Raw genomic sequence first — 19,440 nt, 5'->3', positions numbered from 1 at the left:
TGCTAAAAGATTTAATTAAGTTATTAAAAAGGACACTCTAGGTTAGTTTCTAAGGCTTATCTCAGTAACCAATCTTCAAATAAAGGTCAGATGCTCCATAATGTACAACCAGGAGATTAACACCAGACTATAATCATTTAACGAATGACTTGGGGTATACCAGGCTTTATCTAATGAAAGTTCTTGACTTATAATTCTTATTTTACTAATAACTGCTAGCTATGGCTATATTATTTTCTATGTCACTTGTTTCACTGAGCCTGTGATATAATGCTGAACTGACAGTTCCATATGAGATCAATAATTGTAATAATGTGACTCTGGGTATGGGAAAGAGCAACAAGAGGAAATATTTTCCTGGACCAAGAGGCTAGTAAGACAGTGGTCCAGAGACTTTTGCTACTTGCAAGGCCTGGTCCAATTTTAGCACACTGAGTGGCCCATCACTTCCCTAGACCTGGGAATGAGCCTTCCCAGCACCGCAAGACACAATGGCCATGAAATGATGTCACATGGTCAGATATGTGGCTATGAAGGGACCCTGCTGACTGGAAGTTGGTACTTGCCAGCTGCCTCTACAAAGATTACATCATGACCATTGCAAGCTGCTGACCTTCAACACCCCCTGAAAGAAGTTCAGGGTGAAAATCAGGAATGAGGCACTCTGTGCTCTGGAAAAAAAAAAAAAACTGGCAGAACAGGCCTTCAGATAGTTAGATCTTTTCAGAAAAAGGTTTTATGAGTTGCAATTCTTGCATCTTCTCATAGCTAGAAAAACACTGACGTCATTAATGGTGAAATCTGCTTTGGCTACTAAAAAAATAAATTTTTTTTTCTTTTTTTACAATTAAAAGTCAAAATAGAGTAGCTGTGGTTCAGACATCCTGGGAAATAACTATTTCCCAGATATCCCAAAAAACGATATTATGGGTGTGATTTCAGATTAGACTTTGTGACCTAATGTAGAACTTAATGCTCCTATAAAGCATTTTTGCCTTTGTACTTTGCTTGCTGCTCGTAAAACCAAAGTTACTCCATTTTAAGATAAGATTGTTTTTAAGTAAAGATTCCTAAAATTGTTTTTGAAAAAATAAATAAAAAGAGAGAGAAAAGAAAAAATAGAAAAGCAAAGATAAATAGAAAAAAAATAAAATAAAAATATATTTATTACTTTGAAATCATATATTTTTAAAAATTAAAAAAATAAGTTTTGGAGTCAACTTCAAGACTTATCACAAAGACCCAATATACCATAGTAACAATGGTTCTTGCTGGAATCTTGGGCAAGTTACCTAATTTTTCAGGGCTCCATTTCCTAATCATTAAAATGGGTTTTGTATGAGTTAAAGAAAATGTATTAATGCACTTTGTACAAAACAGTTGACAGGAAATTTTTACTGAATGTGAGAAGTCAAATAGATAGGCATGGCCTTCTTGGGAGCATATTTTCATTTTAGAGTTATTGCTCAACCTTAATAATATGTTTTAGCTTTTGATTAATGAAAGCATCTCTCTTTATCTCCCTACCCCAAATTAAAAAGACAAAATCCTTATTTATGCTTTCAACATTGTCTTAACCTTCACACTCAAGGAATATACAGCTGAATATGTTTTCTGGGAAAATATCTAAATCAAACTCATTTTTGGAAGACACAGCAGCTATTAGTAAATAGTTCTATTGCTACTAAATAGCAAGCTAAGGATTTATGTTATTGTTAACTTATCCAGTGGGCTTACTAAAATGCAGTCATATTTTAAATTAAAACATTTAAGTTCCATCTCTGGAAAAAGCTCACTTTAGTCTCTAGTATCCTAATACTTGCTCTTAATTGTTTATAGGCCAAAGTCATACTTTCCATTTTATCAGCAATGAATAGGTCCAGAATTGCTAAATGAGGAAAGTCTCAGTCTCAATAAAAATAAGACTTAGACTTGAATTAAGGATCGCAAACATGTGCCATGTTTACTTTCTGTCTCTCCTCCTGGGTCCATGTAGCAATCAACAAACCCACCAGGGCACTCTTGGGCACTTTTTCCTACTAAACACTAAGCTAGCTTCAGGTTCATTCTCAGCAAGGGCTCCAGGAAAGGAAAAGAAACAAATATGTAAGGACTCACTTGCCAGGTGGCACAGTGGTAAAGAATACACTTGCCAATGCAGGAGAGGCAAGAAACACAGGTTCAATCCCTGGGTTCGGAAGATTCCCTTGGAGGAGGAAATGGCAACCCACTCCAGTATTCTTGCCTGGAAAATTCTATAGACAGAGGAGCCTGATGGGCTATATAGTCCAAGGGGTCAGAAAGAGTCAGACACAACTAAGCGTACACACACACACACACACACACACACACACAGTTGCCACGCTTACAGAAGAATGTAAGTTTCCTGAAGACACAGACCATAGCTTATTCATAATTATTTCCACCCCCTGGCTTATTCATAATTATTTTCCCCAAAAAATGTTAACTGGATGTTAACTAACTATATAAAATAAGGATATATTGTTTCCTTAATGTTTAAAAAATGTTAGCATAAGCATTTGCATTTTGACTCTGAAAGGAGAAAAAGTCAGTAAAGATGCTATAATATTAAAAGAATGCAAGTTATTTTTGTGGGAGTACTTGTTTGGATGAAAATTAGAACACTTACACATTATCTCAAAGGGATGGATATGTATAGTTCTGTTATAAGCAATGTATCCCTAACTCACCTTTATTTCTATAGTCAGTCTCATTTTTCTTGAAACCTTTCAAACCAGTCAGAATCTTCCAAAATTTTCAGTTTGAATTACCCAATCATCCAAGGAAAAAACAAACAAAACTAAAGAAACATGCCTTAGCCTCATATTTTCCCTTCTCACTAAAAGTTTCAATCAAAACTTTTTCTTCTTAAAGCACTCAGATTTCTTCTTTGATTTTGTCAAATGAGTTTCTTGTAGACACCCACACTTGACTGCAGTCCTAAGTGGTACCCAGGCCAGTCACATGTCAGTGCATTTTTAATTGCTAAAGCCAAGAGTAACCATTTTAATTATGCCCTAATCATTTACTACAGTCAGTTCCTCTTCAGGATGTAAAGTCGTGGAAATAACTCACTAAAAAGCACTTGGAGACTTTGGAGCCTTGGCAGCTGGAACAGAACTTCTGAGAATGCGCTGTGTGAACTTTCCAAAGAAGGCAATACATGTGAGAGGACCCACATGGTAGCAGCAGTTCATTTGGAACCTGGCTGGTGGCTTTTATCTTGGAGTTGAGGATTTCACAAGCACACGGAGATGCCTACAAGCATATAGCACAACTTGGATGTTTATCTCAATGATTGCTCCAGTTTGCAAAGAGCTGGCCCCATCAACTGCAAAGGAGGGAGGGGCGCCTCTTCAACCTGGGGTGGCTACATCTCACTGCCAGTAAGTGCTTCATGACTCATTTTCCTCAACAGAATTTTCATAAGGCTGGAATTCAGGGAGGGATGTCTGGAGAATGTCTGAAAGGAAGTTCACAAGCCACTGTCCTGCACTTTGCTGGAGAAAACCTTCCATGGTAGTCAGACCAGTTGACTAAAGCAAACAGCAAAAGATTTGAGAAACATTTCCTCATTATTGTTCATGAAAAATCCATGAAAGTTCACCATGAAGTTTGTTTTAGTCAGGTTGAGACCCATGAGTGGGAAAATAAAAAAATACAGTAGGTTAACAACTGTATTTATGAGGAACAGCAGAATCTATCCAAAGGAGTTACATCGAACCAGCCAACATATGCTAATAAACTGGTGTGTGTGTGTGCATGTGGGTGTGTGTGTGTTTTAATTCAGACAGATGTCAGATGATGTCAGGCTGACCGATTGCTTGGGATTTATGCAAATTTAGCCAAAATGAAATTATACATATGACTTACTTCTTTTTTCAAATGCTTTTATTTATTTTAAAGGCTTTATAATTACTAACTGTTCTCTCTCAGAATATATTCTGAGAGGGAAGCAAAAATATCACTTTTGCAAAGCCATGTTCATTCTTTCAAAGGTCTGCTGGTAAATTATTCTTACTGATCTTTCCATCTTTCTGGCCTGTGCATACACACCTAACCCATACTAAATTTCACCAGATGGCATTTTATTTCTTTAAAGTAAAGCAGTCGTGGGTTTAGACAGTTGAATTTTTAAACTTCTGTATTTACTGAAAGTGCATATGGTGCTATATGGACAAAGAAATTGTGCTGAAAGAAAAACATTTCTGTCTGCAGTACCTCATACTCTCCCAGAGAAAGAAAAATTGCAGTAACATGGAGTCTTTCTTACAAAATATTATGTGGCTTTAATTCTTCCTCTGCGAAAAGTTAGATATATGTGTACTATACACACCTTAAAGTTATATTTTAAATTCTTCTTCTGGTTGCAAATAGAAAGGTTATCCAAAACCCCATGACTTTCCAATATGATTCATAAGTGATTTCTAGAAGAAAATGAAACATAAACCTAAACTTGTTAAAAAAATATTTTAAAAAACCTCTGTATGTCAGCGTAAGCAGATGTTGGTGTAGAATTTACAAGGATAAGAAGACTATAAAACCTCCCTTAAGCCATTCACAGTTCATTTCAAGGCCAAGAACGCCCCCAAAATCTGTTTCTAATTTTACAGAAATCTTTTGAAATTTGGCACGGTTTTCGAAAGTCCGTGGAAAGAAAAAAAAAAAACTTGCCCTAGCTTCAACTTCCAACTACGAGGACAGACCTGCTTCTTTCAACGGTTTTCACAGATCTGGTGACCCACGCTCTGAAGTCAGAATTAGCTAACTTTCAAAAACATCTGGAAAAATGAAGGTTAGTATATGTAGCCTCAGATACTGCTAAAGGATGGGGGCTGGCTAAATTGAGCACAATCAGAGTTTTCTATTGTTTAGAAGGTGAGGATTTGTACATAAGTATGTACTTCCTGGAGTGGGTTAGGATTGGGAAATTGTTCTAAATATACTGTGGAAACATTTCTCCTTGCAGAGCTGGAAGAATTCCAGCAATTATAGCCAGATCAGTGGAAGACAATCAAAAGCTTTATGGGGAGGGAGAAAGCGGATTTAGGTGTAAACAGAATCTTGCCATTTGTACTATTTAGCAGAAACCATTTATATGTCTAATTTTCTTTATTTTATGTAGACATGGTTAAAAATTGTATTTGGAGTTGCCGCCTCTGCTGTGCTTGCTTTATTGGTGATGTGTATTGTCTTACGTCCTTCAAGAGGTAAGAATTTTCTCTATTTTGCTCGGTCTGCCTAGAACAGTTTGGAAAAAGCACTAGTGCATGGTCACAAGAGACTGAACATTTCTTAACTGCCTATTTTCCAAAGTAATTCTGTTATTTCTAAGAAGACATATAAGCTCCCAAGTATGTTGTTGAGCAACCAGAATCACTGATGAATTGAAGGCATAGGTAGGAAGAGGTTTCCAGTATTACTTCTGCAATAGAAAAACCCGAGCACTCTTCTGTAACACCCCAACGTCTCTCCAAAATACATGCTAAATTCCAAGCTTTGACAGGCCTTTAGAGACAATATTTTTAACTAACATTGCTTTTCATTATTGGATTGCCTCATGGAAAGTAAAGATGAGTAAGAATGGAAAAGTTAAAACAGAACCTATGGAAATTTTTATTATGAGTCTTTCCAAAAATTTAGGGAGGCAGTCAAGAATAGAGATCTCAGGAATAGCTGCATAGCAAAAGTGAAATTGTTGTTCTAGATGCAAAAGCCAAGAAAATCAAATTAAAAGACTAAATATTATTAAGCAAGCATTATGTTTAGTTTTTAAATTGATCCTTTTTAAACAGGCTTAGATAACATTGATCTCACTTTGCTGAAATTCAGGAGACTGATGTTAGGGCTAGTTTGGATTTAAATTAAGACTTTGTTTATAAACCTTTCTGTGATATCAGGGACATAGGATTTTATGAAACTATGTAAAGAAGCTTACGATCTAAAACAGGAAAAATGTATAATAATAGCATGTCTAGCTTTGGAGTCTAGGGAAAGGAAAAATGTTTGCACAAATATTAAAAGCTTATGATAGCTTGTGATAGCTTATAATAACTGAAGTGGGAAATATCTCTGGTTAATAGCTAACTGACAATAATGGAAGAACAGTGGCAAGCCTTTAGCTGAAGAAAGTATGAGTTCTGAATTATTTATTGCTTTAAAAATGAAATATAGGAAAATACTTTGAAAAATTAAAAATGCTCATGAGATTTTCACAGAATTACAAAATGAGGAAGTTAACCAATAAGATAAAGGCAACATGTAGATCTTCAAAACTCATTCCTCTCTGCTAGCACAAGATTATTCTGAGGATGTTGATTGAAAGAGATTGTGTGAGTCTGTATTTTTTGTACTTTGTCAAGTTAAAATTGTTTTCAGACCAATGTCTCACCTCATTTTGGGGCCATATTTTCCTCAAAGCAGCAGTTGTCAGCTAGTGGATTAGGTCCTATCCTATTGATTAGGTCCTATCCTACTGATTCCTTGAATGCTAATACATGCAAAAATGACTCCTAATCTTTAAAGGAAACTCCCCAATACTTGAAATGGACATTTTGCTCCATCAGAAACAAATGTGCGGGGAATACATGTGTGTGGATTTTAGGGGGACTAAAATCCCGCATACTGCTCAGGGTGGCCTAAAAAAAAGTCAAGGAAAAGTATGTGGATTTTATGGTGAACCTGCCTCCGGGTCTAGAGGCAAGGGTGAGTTGCATTTGCACTTTGGAATTTGAGTCATAATTTCCAGTAAGAAATATGTGACAGTTATAGTATATAAAAGTAAGAACATTTTGAGAAACTTAAAGACCCACTTACAAAACACTCGTTCATTTGTTTGTTGTTGTTTAGTTGCTCAGTCATGTCCGGCTCCTTGCGACCCCATGGACTGCAGCACGCCAGGTTTCCCTGTCCTTCACCATCTTCTGGAGCTTGCTCAAACTCATGTCCATTGAGTCAGTGAGGCCATCCAACTATGTCATCCACTGTCCTCCCCTTCTCCTGCCTTCAATCTTTCCCAGCATCAGGGTCTTTTCCAATGAGTCAGCTCTTTGCATCAGGTGGCCAAAGTGCTGGAGCTTCAGCTGCATCTTTGTTATATATTAACAAATGAAGTCCCGCTAGTTAGTCCCACTCAGTTAATTGAGTTTCACCTCTGCCCATCATTGTGCTAGTTGGGGAAATAAGGGTACTGCATTTAGACTTCCGTCTGAAAGCACGATTAAGAATGCAGTATGGATGCTCAGTCATTACCACCCATATGGGATCAGGCATTCACTTAGACCACTGGGTCACTTAAATCACTAGGTCTAAGTGAAATAAGAAGAGGAAAGGGCTTTGCCAAGGAGAGGGTAGGTCCCAGGAACATCAGTCTGAGAATTAAAAGAGCTTTGGGGGAATTAGGCAGGATTTTAGGAACAAATAGGGCAGTGGGGTAGTGAAATGAGAAAGATCCATTTAGCTCACTCACATAATAATAAAAATAACAGATATCTATTTTGGGACTTCCTAATTTTCCCATTTTTATTTCTACCTAATGGGAAACACGTGTGAGTTCCCACACCTTAGACCCAAGCTGTCCTCATTGGCCTCAGCCTACTCCCCTCCAACCAGTTCCCTTTCTTTTCTCCTGTCTCTACTTTTTCTCTTGAGGTTCTTCTTCCCAAGCATCATTCCTCTTCCTATATGAAGATACAACCACACCAATAGTGGAAACTAAGCTTCTCATCTTTCCCTTGTTTTCGCCAACCCTGAGGACAAACACAAGACTTTTTGGTTTAAGAGATATGCAAAAGTGACAAAATAAAAGCCAGCCAAGCAAAAACTAGAATTGGAAAGTAACAGAGGCTCCAGAATTTCGCAAGTAAATTCTATATGGCCTTGCTTCATGATTTACAGTTTCTGAATTCCTGAACTTTTGTGAAAGGACTTCTGGGAGCTATCTGCACTTTTCTTGATTTCAATTGAGTATAGAGTTCACTCCATGAGCAAACACTCAATAAACATTAACTAATCTTTTTCTAAAATTGCTAACATTTTGTGGCAGCTTAATAAATGGTAGCAAGCATTTTATTGTGTCCTCCATCCTAGTTCACAAAAGATGACAGCTCCCTCTGTGTGATGTATTTTTTTTTTTTTCCCTCAACAATGCTCTACTTAAGTCTGAGACTAGGGAGTAGTTATCCCTGAGTAGCACCCGTGTTCCTATCCTCCACCTCTTTGGATCAGAAATGAATTTTTTCACGAATTTTGGCTGCAAGGCCAGGATATTGGCAGCTCTAAGGCAAAAGCAGGAGAGAAGAAATGAAGAAGAAAGGAAAAGGAAGCTGAGGCAGGTGGGAGTAGAGAATAAGGCTGAGTGAGGGAGAAAGAAAGGAGAAATCATATAGTGTGGAGAAGTCAGATTCTTCTGGGCAGGGCCTCCAGTACCTGCAGTGAAAGGAGAGTCATCTTTAGCTAGCATAGCTTCAGATCTCCTTGAAGTCCTCTTGTCTACCTCTGCATACTTTTCCTTTTATTATTTTTTTATTGTTAGTTTTGGTCTGCAGTATTTTATACAAATTTGCATTAGTTGTCAATTTTTTTAAATCATAAGATTTCACATAAAAATGTAGATTTTTGACTTCTTTTTAAATATTAGACCTGACAACATTGGGCCCATGGGAATAGTTGACTCAGAAGCAGCTGTTGTCTTTAGGTTGGCAATGCATTCTCCAGTTTGCTAAGTAACCCAATATAAAATAGAAAATGGAGAAAATCTTTCAGTTTTATTGGCATAAAGTGACGTATTTACTTACAACATCTACTTGACTCCTATAAACACTTGGATTTTTAACTCTTGAGCTGAAGAAGTTATAGTGTTCCTCTTGGGATTAAAAATAACAATCTACTGAATAAAAGAATAAAAAAACCAGAGATTAGCATCCCATAGTTATCCATTATCCACAATGCCTAGTCCACTGTGGCTTTTGGATACTTTGGTTATTTGTTCAACTGTTATTTATTGAGTACCTTCCAGATACCAGGCACAGGTATAAGGCATGAATGACAATTCTCTGGCCTTACAAAAGGACAGTCTGATAATAAACAAGTAAATAAGTGGATTAATAGAGTATTTCAAATTTGTAAAAGTGCTACAGAGGACAACTGGAGTGGAACTGTGTTAGACATCCATGACTGCCATAACAAAATATCACCTGAGTGATAATAAAAAAAATAAAGCCTGAGAAATTTCTATTCGCACAGTTCTGGAGACTGGAAGTCCCAGATCAAGGTGTAACTGGGTTTAGTTTTTCTGGGGGCTTCTCTTCTTGGCTTGTAGATGGATGCCTTATTGCTTGGTCCTCACGTGGCTTTTTCTCTGTGCGTGTGCCCTCCTGGTATCTCTTCCTCTTTCAGTAAGGACGCCACTAGCTTCATCAGATTAGGGCTCCACTATGTGTTCCTGTGTAATCGTAATTACTTTGTTAAAGCGCCTATTTCCAAATACAGTTCCACTGAGGATTGGAGCTTCAATTTATGTATTTTGGGGGGACAAAATTCAGTTCATAACAAAAGTGGCTAGGGAAGGCTTCTCTGAGATGATATTTGAGCCAAGACCTAAAGGACAGGAAGGATACAAACTGGAGGCTCGATCCTCACTGCAGATACAAAGGCTCTGATGTAGGCAAGTATCTGGGAAGTTCAACCTGTGCAGCCAAAATTATGTAACCAATGAACACAGGAAAATATGTATATACATATAGACTTACGAGTGTACATACGCATTTATAAAATTTATAATGATCGCTTACTTAGATAAGGAATAACTTTATATAATTATTTCCGAAGATAATCTGAATTCACAGATGATTTAGAGAGAATGTAGATCAATATTTTATAAAGACAAGTATCATTTAGAATGCCTGTATTTTCAACAGAAATCCATTGTTATTATTGCTATTATTGTAACTAGTCAGTTCAGTTCAGTCGCTCAGTCGTGTCCAACTCTTTGCGACTCCATGATTCACAGCACACTAGGCCTCCCTGTCCATCACCAACTCATTAGTACTATAATCTCAACAATCATTTTTTGTATAGTAAGATATATGTGAGACCAAATTATCATCAAAGGGGATGTGAATTTGTTTTTAAGGCTTAAAATTTTCCCAGTATCAACATTCAGAACTGTGAAACAGACTCCCTCAAACATCTTAAGAGTTTTAAGCTTATTTATTCACTGTTTTTTTGGAGGAAATATGGGAAGTCTAAAGGGCTGAGGAAAAGATTCAGAAAGTTCATAGACCTAAAAGAGCTTTTGAGTTGAGTATAAATATATCAGCCTTGCAGATTATATTTCTCTACTTTGCTCTTGGATTTTAAAATCACGGAGGATGAATCTTGGCAATTCTTTTTGAGTTTTGCCAAATTCTAAATAATTTGAAAACAATCCAAGTTTTCGGGTGATTCCCATATTGCAGAGGAGTTTACCTGTCTCTTATTTCCAAAGTGAATTGTGTTACAACTTACATAAGAATATATAGTCATACATACACCTTGAAAAAACCAGGTTCTAAAGCTCTAACTGGGGATATGGAATCAAGGCTAAAGGTTTTTAAGAACCAGAGACAGCCAAACTGAGCCTTAAAATCTAGGAACATGCTAGGCTAAATGAAAATATTTCCATGGGACAATCAATATTAATGAGTCTTTTATTTACTTATTGCTTATTTTATGTAAAGCAAAGAACTTACTTTTTATTACAGTATCCTTGTGAAATAACAAAAATTATGTAGTAAAAATGGAATAGCTTACAATCCTTATTAACTTTTATCCTTGTGAATAATAAAAAAATAGAGATTGTTTTATATCTAAATTAAAATTTTCCCCAACAGATTATGATTTTTTACTTGGTATAAAACCTGATGAGATAGTACTCCTTAAAAGGAACAGGTTAGAAAAGACTGTATGTCAAAGAAATATCAGACAACTTCAATGAACAAATTTCTATAAAGATAAAAACTACCACAATTCACTCAAGAGTAAGCAGAAAATCTGAATAGAACTATAACAACCAAGAAAATTGTTTTAATGATTTTAAAACTTCCCACAAAGAAAACCCCAAGCCCAATTGACTTCACTGGTAAACTCTAGAGGACATTTTAAGAAGAATTATTACCAACCCTTCATAAACTCTTTCAAAATATAAAATAGAACACTTATCAATTCATCTTTAAGGCCAGATGCTGTGATACCAAAACCATACTTCTTTATGTTACAAGTAAAGAAATTACAGACCAATAGAAGTTACAGACCAATATTTATTATGAATATAAATGGAAAACCCCTCATCATACTACTAGCAAGCCAAATTCAGTAATGTACAAAAAGGGTTATTCACCAAGATCAAGTGAGATTTATCCCAAGAATATAAGTTTTAACATCCAAAAATCAATTACTATAATGAGTTATGTTAATAGAAAAAGACACAAAAAACACATGGTGATTTCAATAGATACGGAAAAAGGATTTAACAAAATACAACCCTCTTTCATTATAAAAACACTCAGCAGACTAGAAATAGGAGGAATTTCCTCTATCTGATAAAGGGTATCTACGAAAAAAAAAATCAGAGTTAATATCACACTGGTGAAAGTCAGTGCTCTTCCCCTAAGATCAAGAATAAGACAGCATGTTAGTTCTTATTTCTATTAAATGTTTTATTGACAGTTGTATGGGCTTCCCTTGTGGCTCAGCTGGTAAAGAATCCACTTGCAATATGGGACACCTGGTTTTGATCCCTGGGTTGGGAAGATCCCCTAGAGAAGGGAAAGGCTACCCATTCCAGTAATCTGGCCTGGAGAATTACATGGACTGTATAGTCCATGAGGTTGCAAAGTGTCAGACATGACTGAGGGACTTTCACTTTTTGCAGTTGTATCCAGGGCAATTAGATAAAGAAAGAAATAAAAAGTATCCAGATTGGGAAGGAAGAAGTAAAACTGTCTCTATCTACAGATGACATGATCTTGTTTATGGAAAATCCTAAGGAATTCACTAAAAAATAATGGAACTAACAAGCAAGTTGAGTAAATTTGCAAAACACAAGATTAATATATAAAAATCAATTGTTTTCCTATGCATTAGCAATAAACAATACAAAAAGGTATAAATTAATGAAAATAAATCCTATGTTTATAGATCACAAAACAGTATTTTAAAGATGGCAATATTCTCTAAATATGTCTGCAAACTAAATGTGACCCCTATCCAAATCCCAGATGATAGTTGTTGCAGAAATGTATAAGAAATGTATAAGGTGATTCCAAAATTCACCGGGAAATACAAGGGATCCAGAAGAACTATCTTGAAATGGAAGAATGAATTTGTCTGCACTGCAGGCAGATTCTTTACCCACTGAGTGATTAGGGAAGCCCACAGCATCTGGGAAGCCAAAGGACAGACATATCCCCTGAAGAAGATATTGTGGTTGTTGCTGAGTCACGAAGCCGTGTCTCTTTATGACCCCATGGACTCAGCATGCCAGGCTTCACTGTCCTTCACTATCTCCTGGAGGTTGTTCAAACTCATGTTCATTGAGTCAGTGAGCCATCCAACTATCTCATTCTCTGTCACCCTCTTCTTCTCCTGCCCTCTTTCTTTTCCAGCATCAGGGTCTTTTCCAATGAGTTGGCTCTTCCCATCAGGTGGCCAAAGTATTGGAGCTTCAGCTTCAACATCAGTCCTTCCCATGAATATTCAGAGTTGATTTCCTTTACAATTGACTGGTTTGATCTCCTTGCTATCCAAGGGACTCTCAAGAGTCTTCTCCAGCATCACAGTTCAAAATCATCAATTCTTCAGTGCTCAACCTTCCTTATGGTCCTACTCTCACACCCATACATAACTACTGGAAAGAAGATATGAAAGTGACCAATAAGCTTATGAAAAGAGACTCAACATTATTAAGGGATTTCCCTGGTGATCCAGTGGTTAAGAATGTGGGCTTTCACTGCAAGGGGCCTGGGTTTGATCCCAGGGAATTAAGATCTTGAGTGCCAAGTGATGTGGCAAAAAAAAAAAAGAACCTGCAATGAAATACAAGAAATGAAAATGCAGGTGTAGCAAACACATATCCATTACAGCCTACCTAGTGAGACATAGCTTGGCCTTGGAGGGAGGTTGTAGTAGAAATAGAGAGGGTAGAGAGAGATTTTGGACATAAAATTGTCAGACTTGGGTGCTAGACAAAGGCAGTAAGCAAAGAGGGAGGTCAAAGATAACTCACAGGCATTTGAATTGAGCAACGAAATGGAGCATAGTGCCGTTAACTTGGAGAAATCTGGAGCAGCAGGATGGAATTCCTGTTTTTCTGAGCTTTAGACATACTGATTTTGAAGTGCTTGTGAAATACACAAAAGTGGAAATATCATCTGGGATTCCAAGAAGAAATCCAAGTAAATTCAAGAAAAGTTACATCGCAATTTAAAACAGAGATTAGAGGAAGATGAGCTGGCAAAGGAGACCAAGTGAGCCTTCAAATAAAGACCAGGTTTTCTTTCATCTTCAGGATCACCTAAACATTTGTCATTTAACACCATGTGGCTCTAGTGATAAAGAACTCACCTACCAATGGAGGAGACTTAAGAGACGAAGGTTCAATTCCTGGGTTGGGAAGATCCCCTTTAGGATGGCATGGCAACCCACTCCAGTACTTATGCCCAGAGAATCCCACAGAGAGAGAAGCCTGGTGAGCTATAGTCCATAGCATTGTAGAGTCTCCCACCACTGAGGTGACTTAGCACACACGCAAAGTAGTAAAGATCACAGGGTATGGTCAACATAAAGCATAAGAACATGGTGCACGCATATGTTCTCAGTTACTTCAGTTGTGTCCAACTCTGACCCTATGGACTGTGGCCTACCAGGTTCCTCTGACCATGGGATTCTCTACACAAGAATACTAGAGTGGGTTGCCATGCCCTTCTCTAGGGGGTGTTCCTGACCCAGCGATTGGACCCGCATCTCTTATATCTCCTGCATAGGTAGGTGGATTCATTACCACTGACCCACTTGGGAAGCCCCTTACTGCTTTAGAGATCCGGGGGGAAAAAAGCCCCATTTAACATAGCACAACAATAACATAATACACAAAATAAACTTTTAAAAACCTGACAATTCCTTTGAATAACTTATATTGTTTAGTGTTATCTACAGAGAGAACCTTGCAAAATTCTTTCAAAACCAAGAGCTACTACATTCTTCAGTGAGACATTAAAGGCTTTATAGCAACCTCTTTGCTATGTTTGACGATGATCAAATCATCTCGTTTTCTCTTAATGTTTATTTTGAGGTATAATTATCCTACCTCCCCTTGTGTTTGATTTTTGTGTTTGCTTTGTTTTGTTGTTGTTTTATTACAGTGTGCATTCACTTTAAATCAAAAGGTAGTGGTAAAGTGCCCAGTCTCTAAAATCAGATGGAGTTGGATTTAAATCCAGTTCTGTTATATATTAGCAAGTTATTTTAACTCTCTAATTTCCATTTCCTATCACAGTCCTATTTCTTCAAAGTTGTCAGCCTTTGCCCAAATGTAATATTAGTTTTAAATAGTTTGTTCCCCACCCTTTTATTTCCAGCATTTACTCCTGTGGTGCTCACTCCAGAAATAAACATGACCTGATGTGATGGCTGGACATATTGCCTATTGAGGACAGTATCATTGTAGAGCAAGCAGGGAGACAGGCACAGTATGCCTGTAAGTCCACGTCACTCCGCTGAGATGGCCTCACAAGCATCAGTTTCAAAATCAGTATCAAAGTGAGAACAAAAAGACCTACCAGCCATTCATGAGCCCACTTAACAAACCATTTTTTCTCATTTAGTTTATAATGAATATTAGAGCTGACATCTGATGTCTCTGTTCTGACAATTATTGCCAGTTTTTCAAGACTAGAAAATTAAATGACAGAAATAGAATCCTAATAAAGAATAAATACAAAATTTTAAGAAAGAATTAGGAGAACAGTGAATCATTACTTGTGAATTATTTCTGTGAATTGTAATTTCTTGGATTTGTAATTGAAATAATCCCCATCTTTGTTTTAATAAGTTGAAAATGCAAATAATTATTGTTAGAGTGTTTAGCAGTGTATGAGTAACTGTAAAGATGAACCGTGTTGACTCCAAGGGCGCTATCAGGAATTAAGTGTTAAGCAAGTGTCAGTTACCAGTGGAAGAAAGATGTGCTCTCAGAATTCATTTCTGCTTCTGCTGAACTAATTTGAGTTTAAAATTTTCAAATGGCAAAACTAAGATTTCAAGATAATCAAGAGATTATAATTCAATACTGAAACATTATCTAGAAAAAGTAATGAAAATCCACACAGTTAATTTTTTAGGTGACTAGAACTTGTTTAGTGTGATTGATGCCATAGTGATGCATTTTATACTGATTTACACATACAAACACACATACACACATATGCAAAACACTAGAAAACAATAGCTCCTTCACCTATCATTGCTTTCCCTGTTATCTTGTTTAAACATGAGCTATGGCAGGATCTAGTCCCTTAAATCTATTTCTCACTTCCACTGTATAATCATAAGGGATTTGATTTAGGTCATATCTGAATGGTCTAGTAGTTTTCCATACTCTCTTCAATTTAAGTCTGAATTTGGCAATAAGGAGTTCATGATCTGAGCCACAGTCATCTCCTGGTCTTGTTTTTGCTAACTGTATAGAGTTTCTCCATCTTTGGCTGCAAAGAATATAATCAATCTGATTTCGGTGTTGACCATCTGGTGATGTCCATGTGTAGAGTCTTCTCTTGTGTCGTTGGAAAAGGGTGTTTGCTATGACCAGTGCATTCTCTTGGCAAAACTCTATTAGCCTTTGCCCTGCTTCATTTTGTGCTCCAAGGCCAAATTTACCTGTTACTTCAGGTGTTTCTTGACTTCCTACTTTTGCATTCCAGTCCCCTGTAATGAAAAGGACATCTTTTTTGGGTGTTAGTTCTAAAAGATCTCGTAGGTCTTCATAGAACCATTCAACTTCGGCTTCTTCAGTGTTATTGGTTGGGGCATAGGCTTGGATTATTGTAATATTGAATGGTTTGCCTTAGAAACAAACAGAGATCATTCTGTCGTTTTTGTGATTGCATCCAAGTACTGCATTTCAGACTCTTTAGTTGACCATGATGGCTATTCCATTCCTTTTAAAGGATTCCTGCCCACAGTAGTAGATATAATGGTCATCTGACTTAAATTCACCCATTCCAGTCCATTTTAGTTCACTGATTCCTAGAATGTCGACATTCACTCTTGCCAATACCTGTTTGACCACTTCCAATTTGCCTTGATTCATGGACCTAACATTCCAGGTTCCTATGCAATATTGCTCTTTACAGCATAGGACCTTGCTTCTATCACCAGTCACATCCACAACTGGATATTGGTTTTGCTTTGGCTCCATTCCTTCATTCTTTCTGGAGTTATTTCTCCACTGATCTCCAGTAACATACTGGTCACCTACCGACCTGGGGAATTCCTCATTCAGTATCCTATCATTTTGCATTTTGATACTGTTCATGGGATTCTCAAGGCTTATACTGAAGTGGTTTGCCATTCCCTTCTCCAGTGGACCACATTCTGTCAGACTTCTCCATCATGACCCGCCTGTCTTGGGTGGCCCCACACGGCATGGCTTAGTTTCACTGAGTTAGACAGGGCTGTGGTCCATATGATCAGATCAACTAAGTTTTCTGTGATTATGATTTCAGTGTGTCTGCCATCTGATTCCCCCTTGCAATACCTACTGTCTTATTTGGGTTTCTCTTACCTTGGTCGTGGGATATCTCTTCACAACCTGATGAACTATGGATGGAGGTTCGTGACATTGTACAGGAGATAGGGACCAAGACCATCCCCATGGAAAAGAGATGCAAAAAAGCAAAATGGCTGTCTGAGGAGGCCTTACAAAGAGCTGTGAAAAGAAGAGAAGTGAAAAGCAAAGGAGAAAAGGAAAAATATAAGCATGTGAATGCAGAGTTCCAAAGAATAACAAGGAGAGATAAGAAAGCCTTCCTCAGCGATCAATGCAAAGAAAGAGAGGAAAACAACATTACAGGAAAGACAAGAGATCTCTTCAAGAAAATTAGAGATACCAAGGGAACATTTCATGCAAAGATGGGCTCGATAAAGGACATAAATGGTATGACCTAACAGAAGCAGAAGATATTAAGAAGAGGTGGCAAGAATACACAGAAGAACTGTACAAAAAAGATCTTCACGACCAAGATAATCACGATAATGTGATCACTGACCTAGAGCCAGACATCTTGGAATGTGAAGTCAAGTGGGCCTTAGAGAGCATCACTACGAACAAAGCTAGTGGAGGTGATGGAATTCCAGTTGAGCTATTTCAAATCCTGAAAGATGATGCTGTGAAAGTGCTGCACTCAACATGCCAGCAAATTTGGAAAACTCAGCAGTGGCCACAGGACTGGAAGAGGTCAGTCTTCATTCCAATCCCAAAGAAAGGGAATGTCAAAGAATGCTCAAACTACCGCACAATTGCAGTCATCTCATATGCTAGTAAAGTCATGCTCAAAATTCTCCAAGCCAGGCTTCAGCAATATGTGAACCATGAACTCTCAGATGTTCAAGCAGGTTTTAGAAAAGGCAGAGGCACCAGAGATCAAATTGCCAACATCCGCTGGATCATGGAGAAAGCAAGAGAGTTCCAGAAAAACATCTATTTCTGCTTCATTGACTATGCCAAAGCCTTTGACTGTGTGGGTCACAATAAACTGTGGAAAATTCTGAAAGAGATGGGAATCCCAGACCACCTGACCTGCCTCTTGAGAAACCTGTATGCAGGTCAGGAAGCAACAGTTAGAACTGGACATGGAACAACAGACTGGTTCCAAATAGGAAAAGGAGTACGTCAAGGCTGTATATTGTCACCTTGCTTATTTAACTTATATGCAGAGTACATTATGAGGAACGCTGGGCTGGAAGAAGCACAACCTGGAATCAAGATTGCTGGGAGAAATATCAATAAGCTCAGATATGCAGATGACACCACCCTTATGGCAGAAAGTGAAGAGGAACTCAAAAGCCTCTTGATGAAAGTGAAAGAGGAGAGTGAAAAGGTTGGCTTAAAGCTCAACATTCAGAAAACAAAGATCACGGCATCTGTTCCCATCACTTCATGGGAAATAGATGGGAAAACAGTGAAAACAGTGTCAGACTTTATTTTGGGGGGCTCCAAAATCACTGCAGATGGTGACTGCAGCCATGAAATTAAAAGACGCTTACTCCTTGGAAGGAAAGTTATGACCAACCTAGATAGTATATTAAAAAGCAGAGACATTACTTTGCCAACAAAGGTCCATCTACTCAAGGCTATGGTTTTTCCCATGGTCATGTATGGATGTGAGATTTGGACTGTGAAGAAAGCTGAGCACCGAAGTATGAGGCTTTTGAACTGTGGTGCTGGAGAAGACTCTTGAGAGTCCCTTGGACTGCAAGGAGATCCAACCAGTCCATTCTGAAGGAGATCAATCCTGGGTGTTCATTGGAAGGACTGATGCTGAAACTGAAACTCCAATACTTTGGCCACCTCATGTAAAGAGTTGACTCACTTTAAAAGACTCTGATGCTGGGAGGGATTGGGGGCGGGAGAAGAAGGGGACGACAGAGAATGAGATGGCTGGATGGCATCACTGACTTGATGCATATGAGTTTGGGTGAACTCTGGGAGTTGGTGATGGACAGGGAGGCCTGGCGTGCTGTGATTCATGGGGTCACAAAGAGTCTGACACGACTGAGCAACTGAAATGAACTGAACTGAACTGATGGCAGGATCAGTCCCCTTGCCCTTTCTCTATTCCTTAAAAGTCAGCAGAGGGAATGCACCTAAAGAATAATCCATCTGGCAAAGAGCATGAGGACTGAACAGAGACATAAACATTACAAGAGACCTTGAACATTCCTTGAAAGCCATGATCAACATTAGCTGTGGGGAGTCTGTCCCTGAGATGTAAATTGCTATTCAGTCCAGACCAACCCACCTACCAGGAGTTCATAGGCAGTGTGAAATTCAACTGATAGGCACAGGAGAACACTGAACCAAGTAGATTCTGTGAAATCACTAAATTTGGATTCTTTGAAGAAGACTCACCAGTGGGGCTTGAACAAAAATGAAAATCAGGGCTTTATCCCCAATTCTGAATCAGTAGATTTGAGATAAGAACTAGGAATCTGTTTCTCAAACAAGTCCTCCAGCTATCTCCAAGGACAAAATTTTGGTATATTTTAAAATGATGTCCAAGTAGAAGAGTTTATATATGAAATTTACAACATGGACAGGATGGTAAAAAGTAAGGGCAGGTGTATCTTTGGGGGAGGATTAGTAAAAAAAAAAAAAAAACACCT

The 19,440-nt window shown here is 37.8% G+C and overlaps 1 protein-coding gene across 1 annotated transcript in view; it reads left to right on the top strand.

Moving 5' to 3' along the window:
* Positions 1-3,332: 3,332 nt before the first annotated feature.
* FAP (fibroblast activation protein alpha) overlaps positions 3,333-19,440 on the top strand; it is an 83,813-nt gene continuing 67,705 nt past the window's right edge. Inside the window, exons 1-3 of the mRNA XM_055397367.2 lie at positions 3,333-3,407; positions 4,635-4,816; positions 5,147-5,231. Coding sequence (XP_055253342.1) covers positions 4,811-4,816; positions 5,147-5,231 — 91 coding nt within the window. The 5' untranslated portion in view covers positions 3,333-3,407; positions 4,635-4,810. The remainder of the gene's footprint in view (positions 3,408-4,634; positions 4,817-5,146; positions 5,232-19,440) is intronic.

The sequence above is a fragment of the Moschus berezovskii genome, chromosome 2 (genome assembly GCF_049115385.1).
Source record: "Moschus berezovskii isolate FMDL1 chromosome 2, NW_MosBer_1.0, whole genome shotgun sequence".
In the NCBI taxonomy this organism is placed as follows: Eukaryota; Metazoa; Chordata; class Mammalia; order Artiodactyla; family Moschidae; genus Moschus; species Moschus berezovskii.
This window is presented reverse-complemented; position numbering and strand designations above follow the sequence as displayed.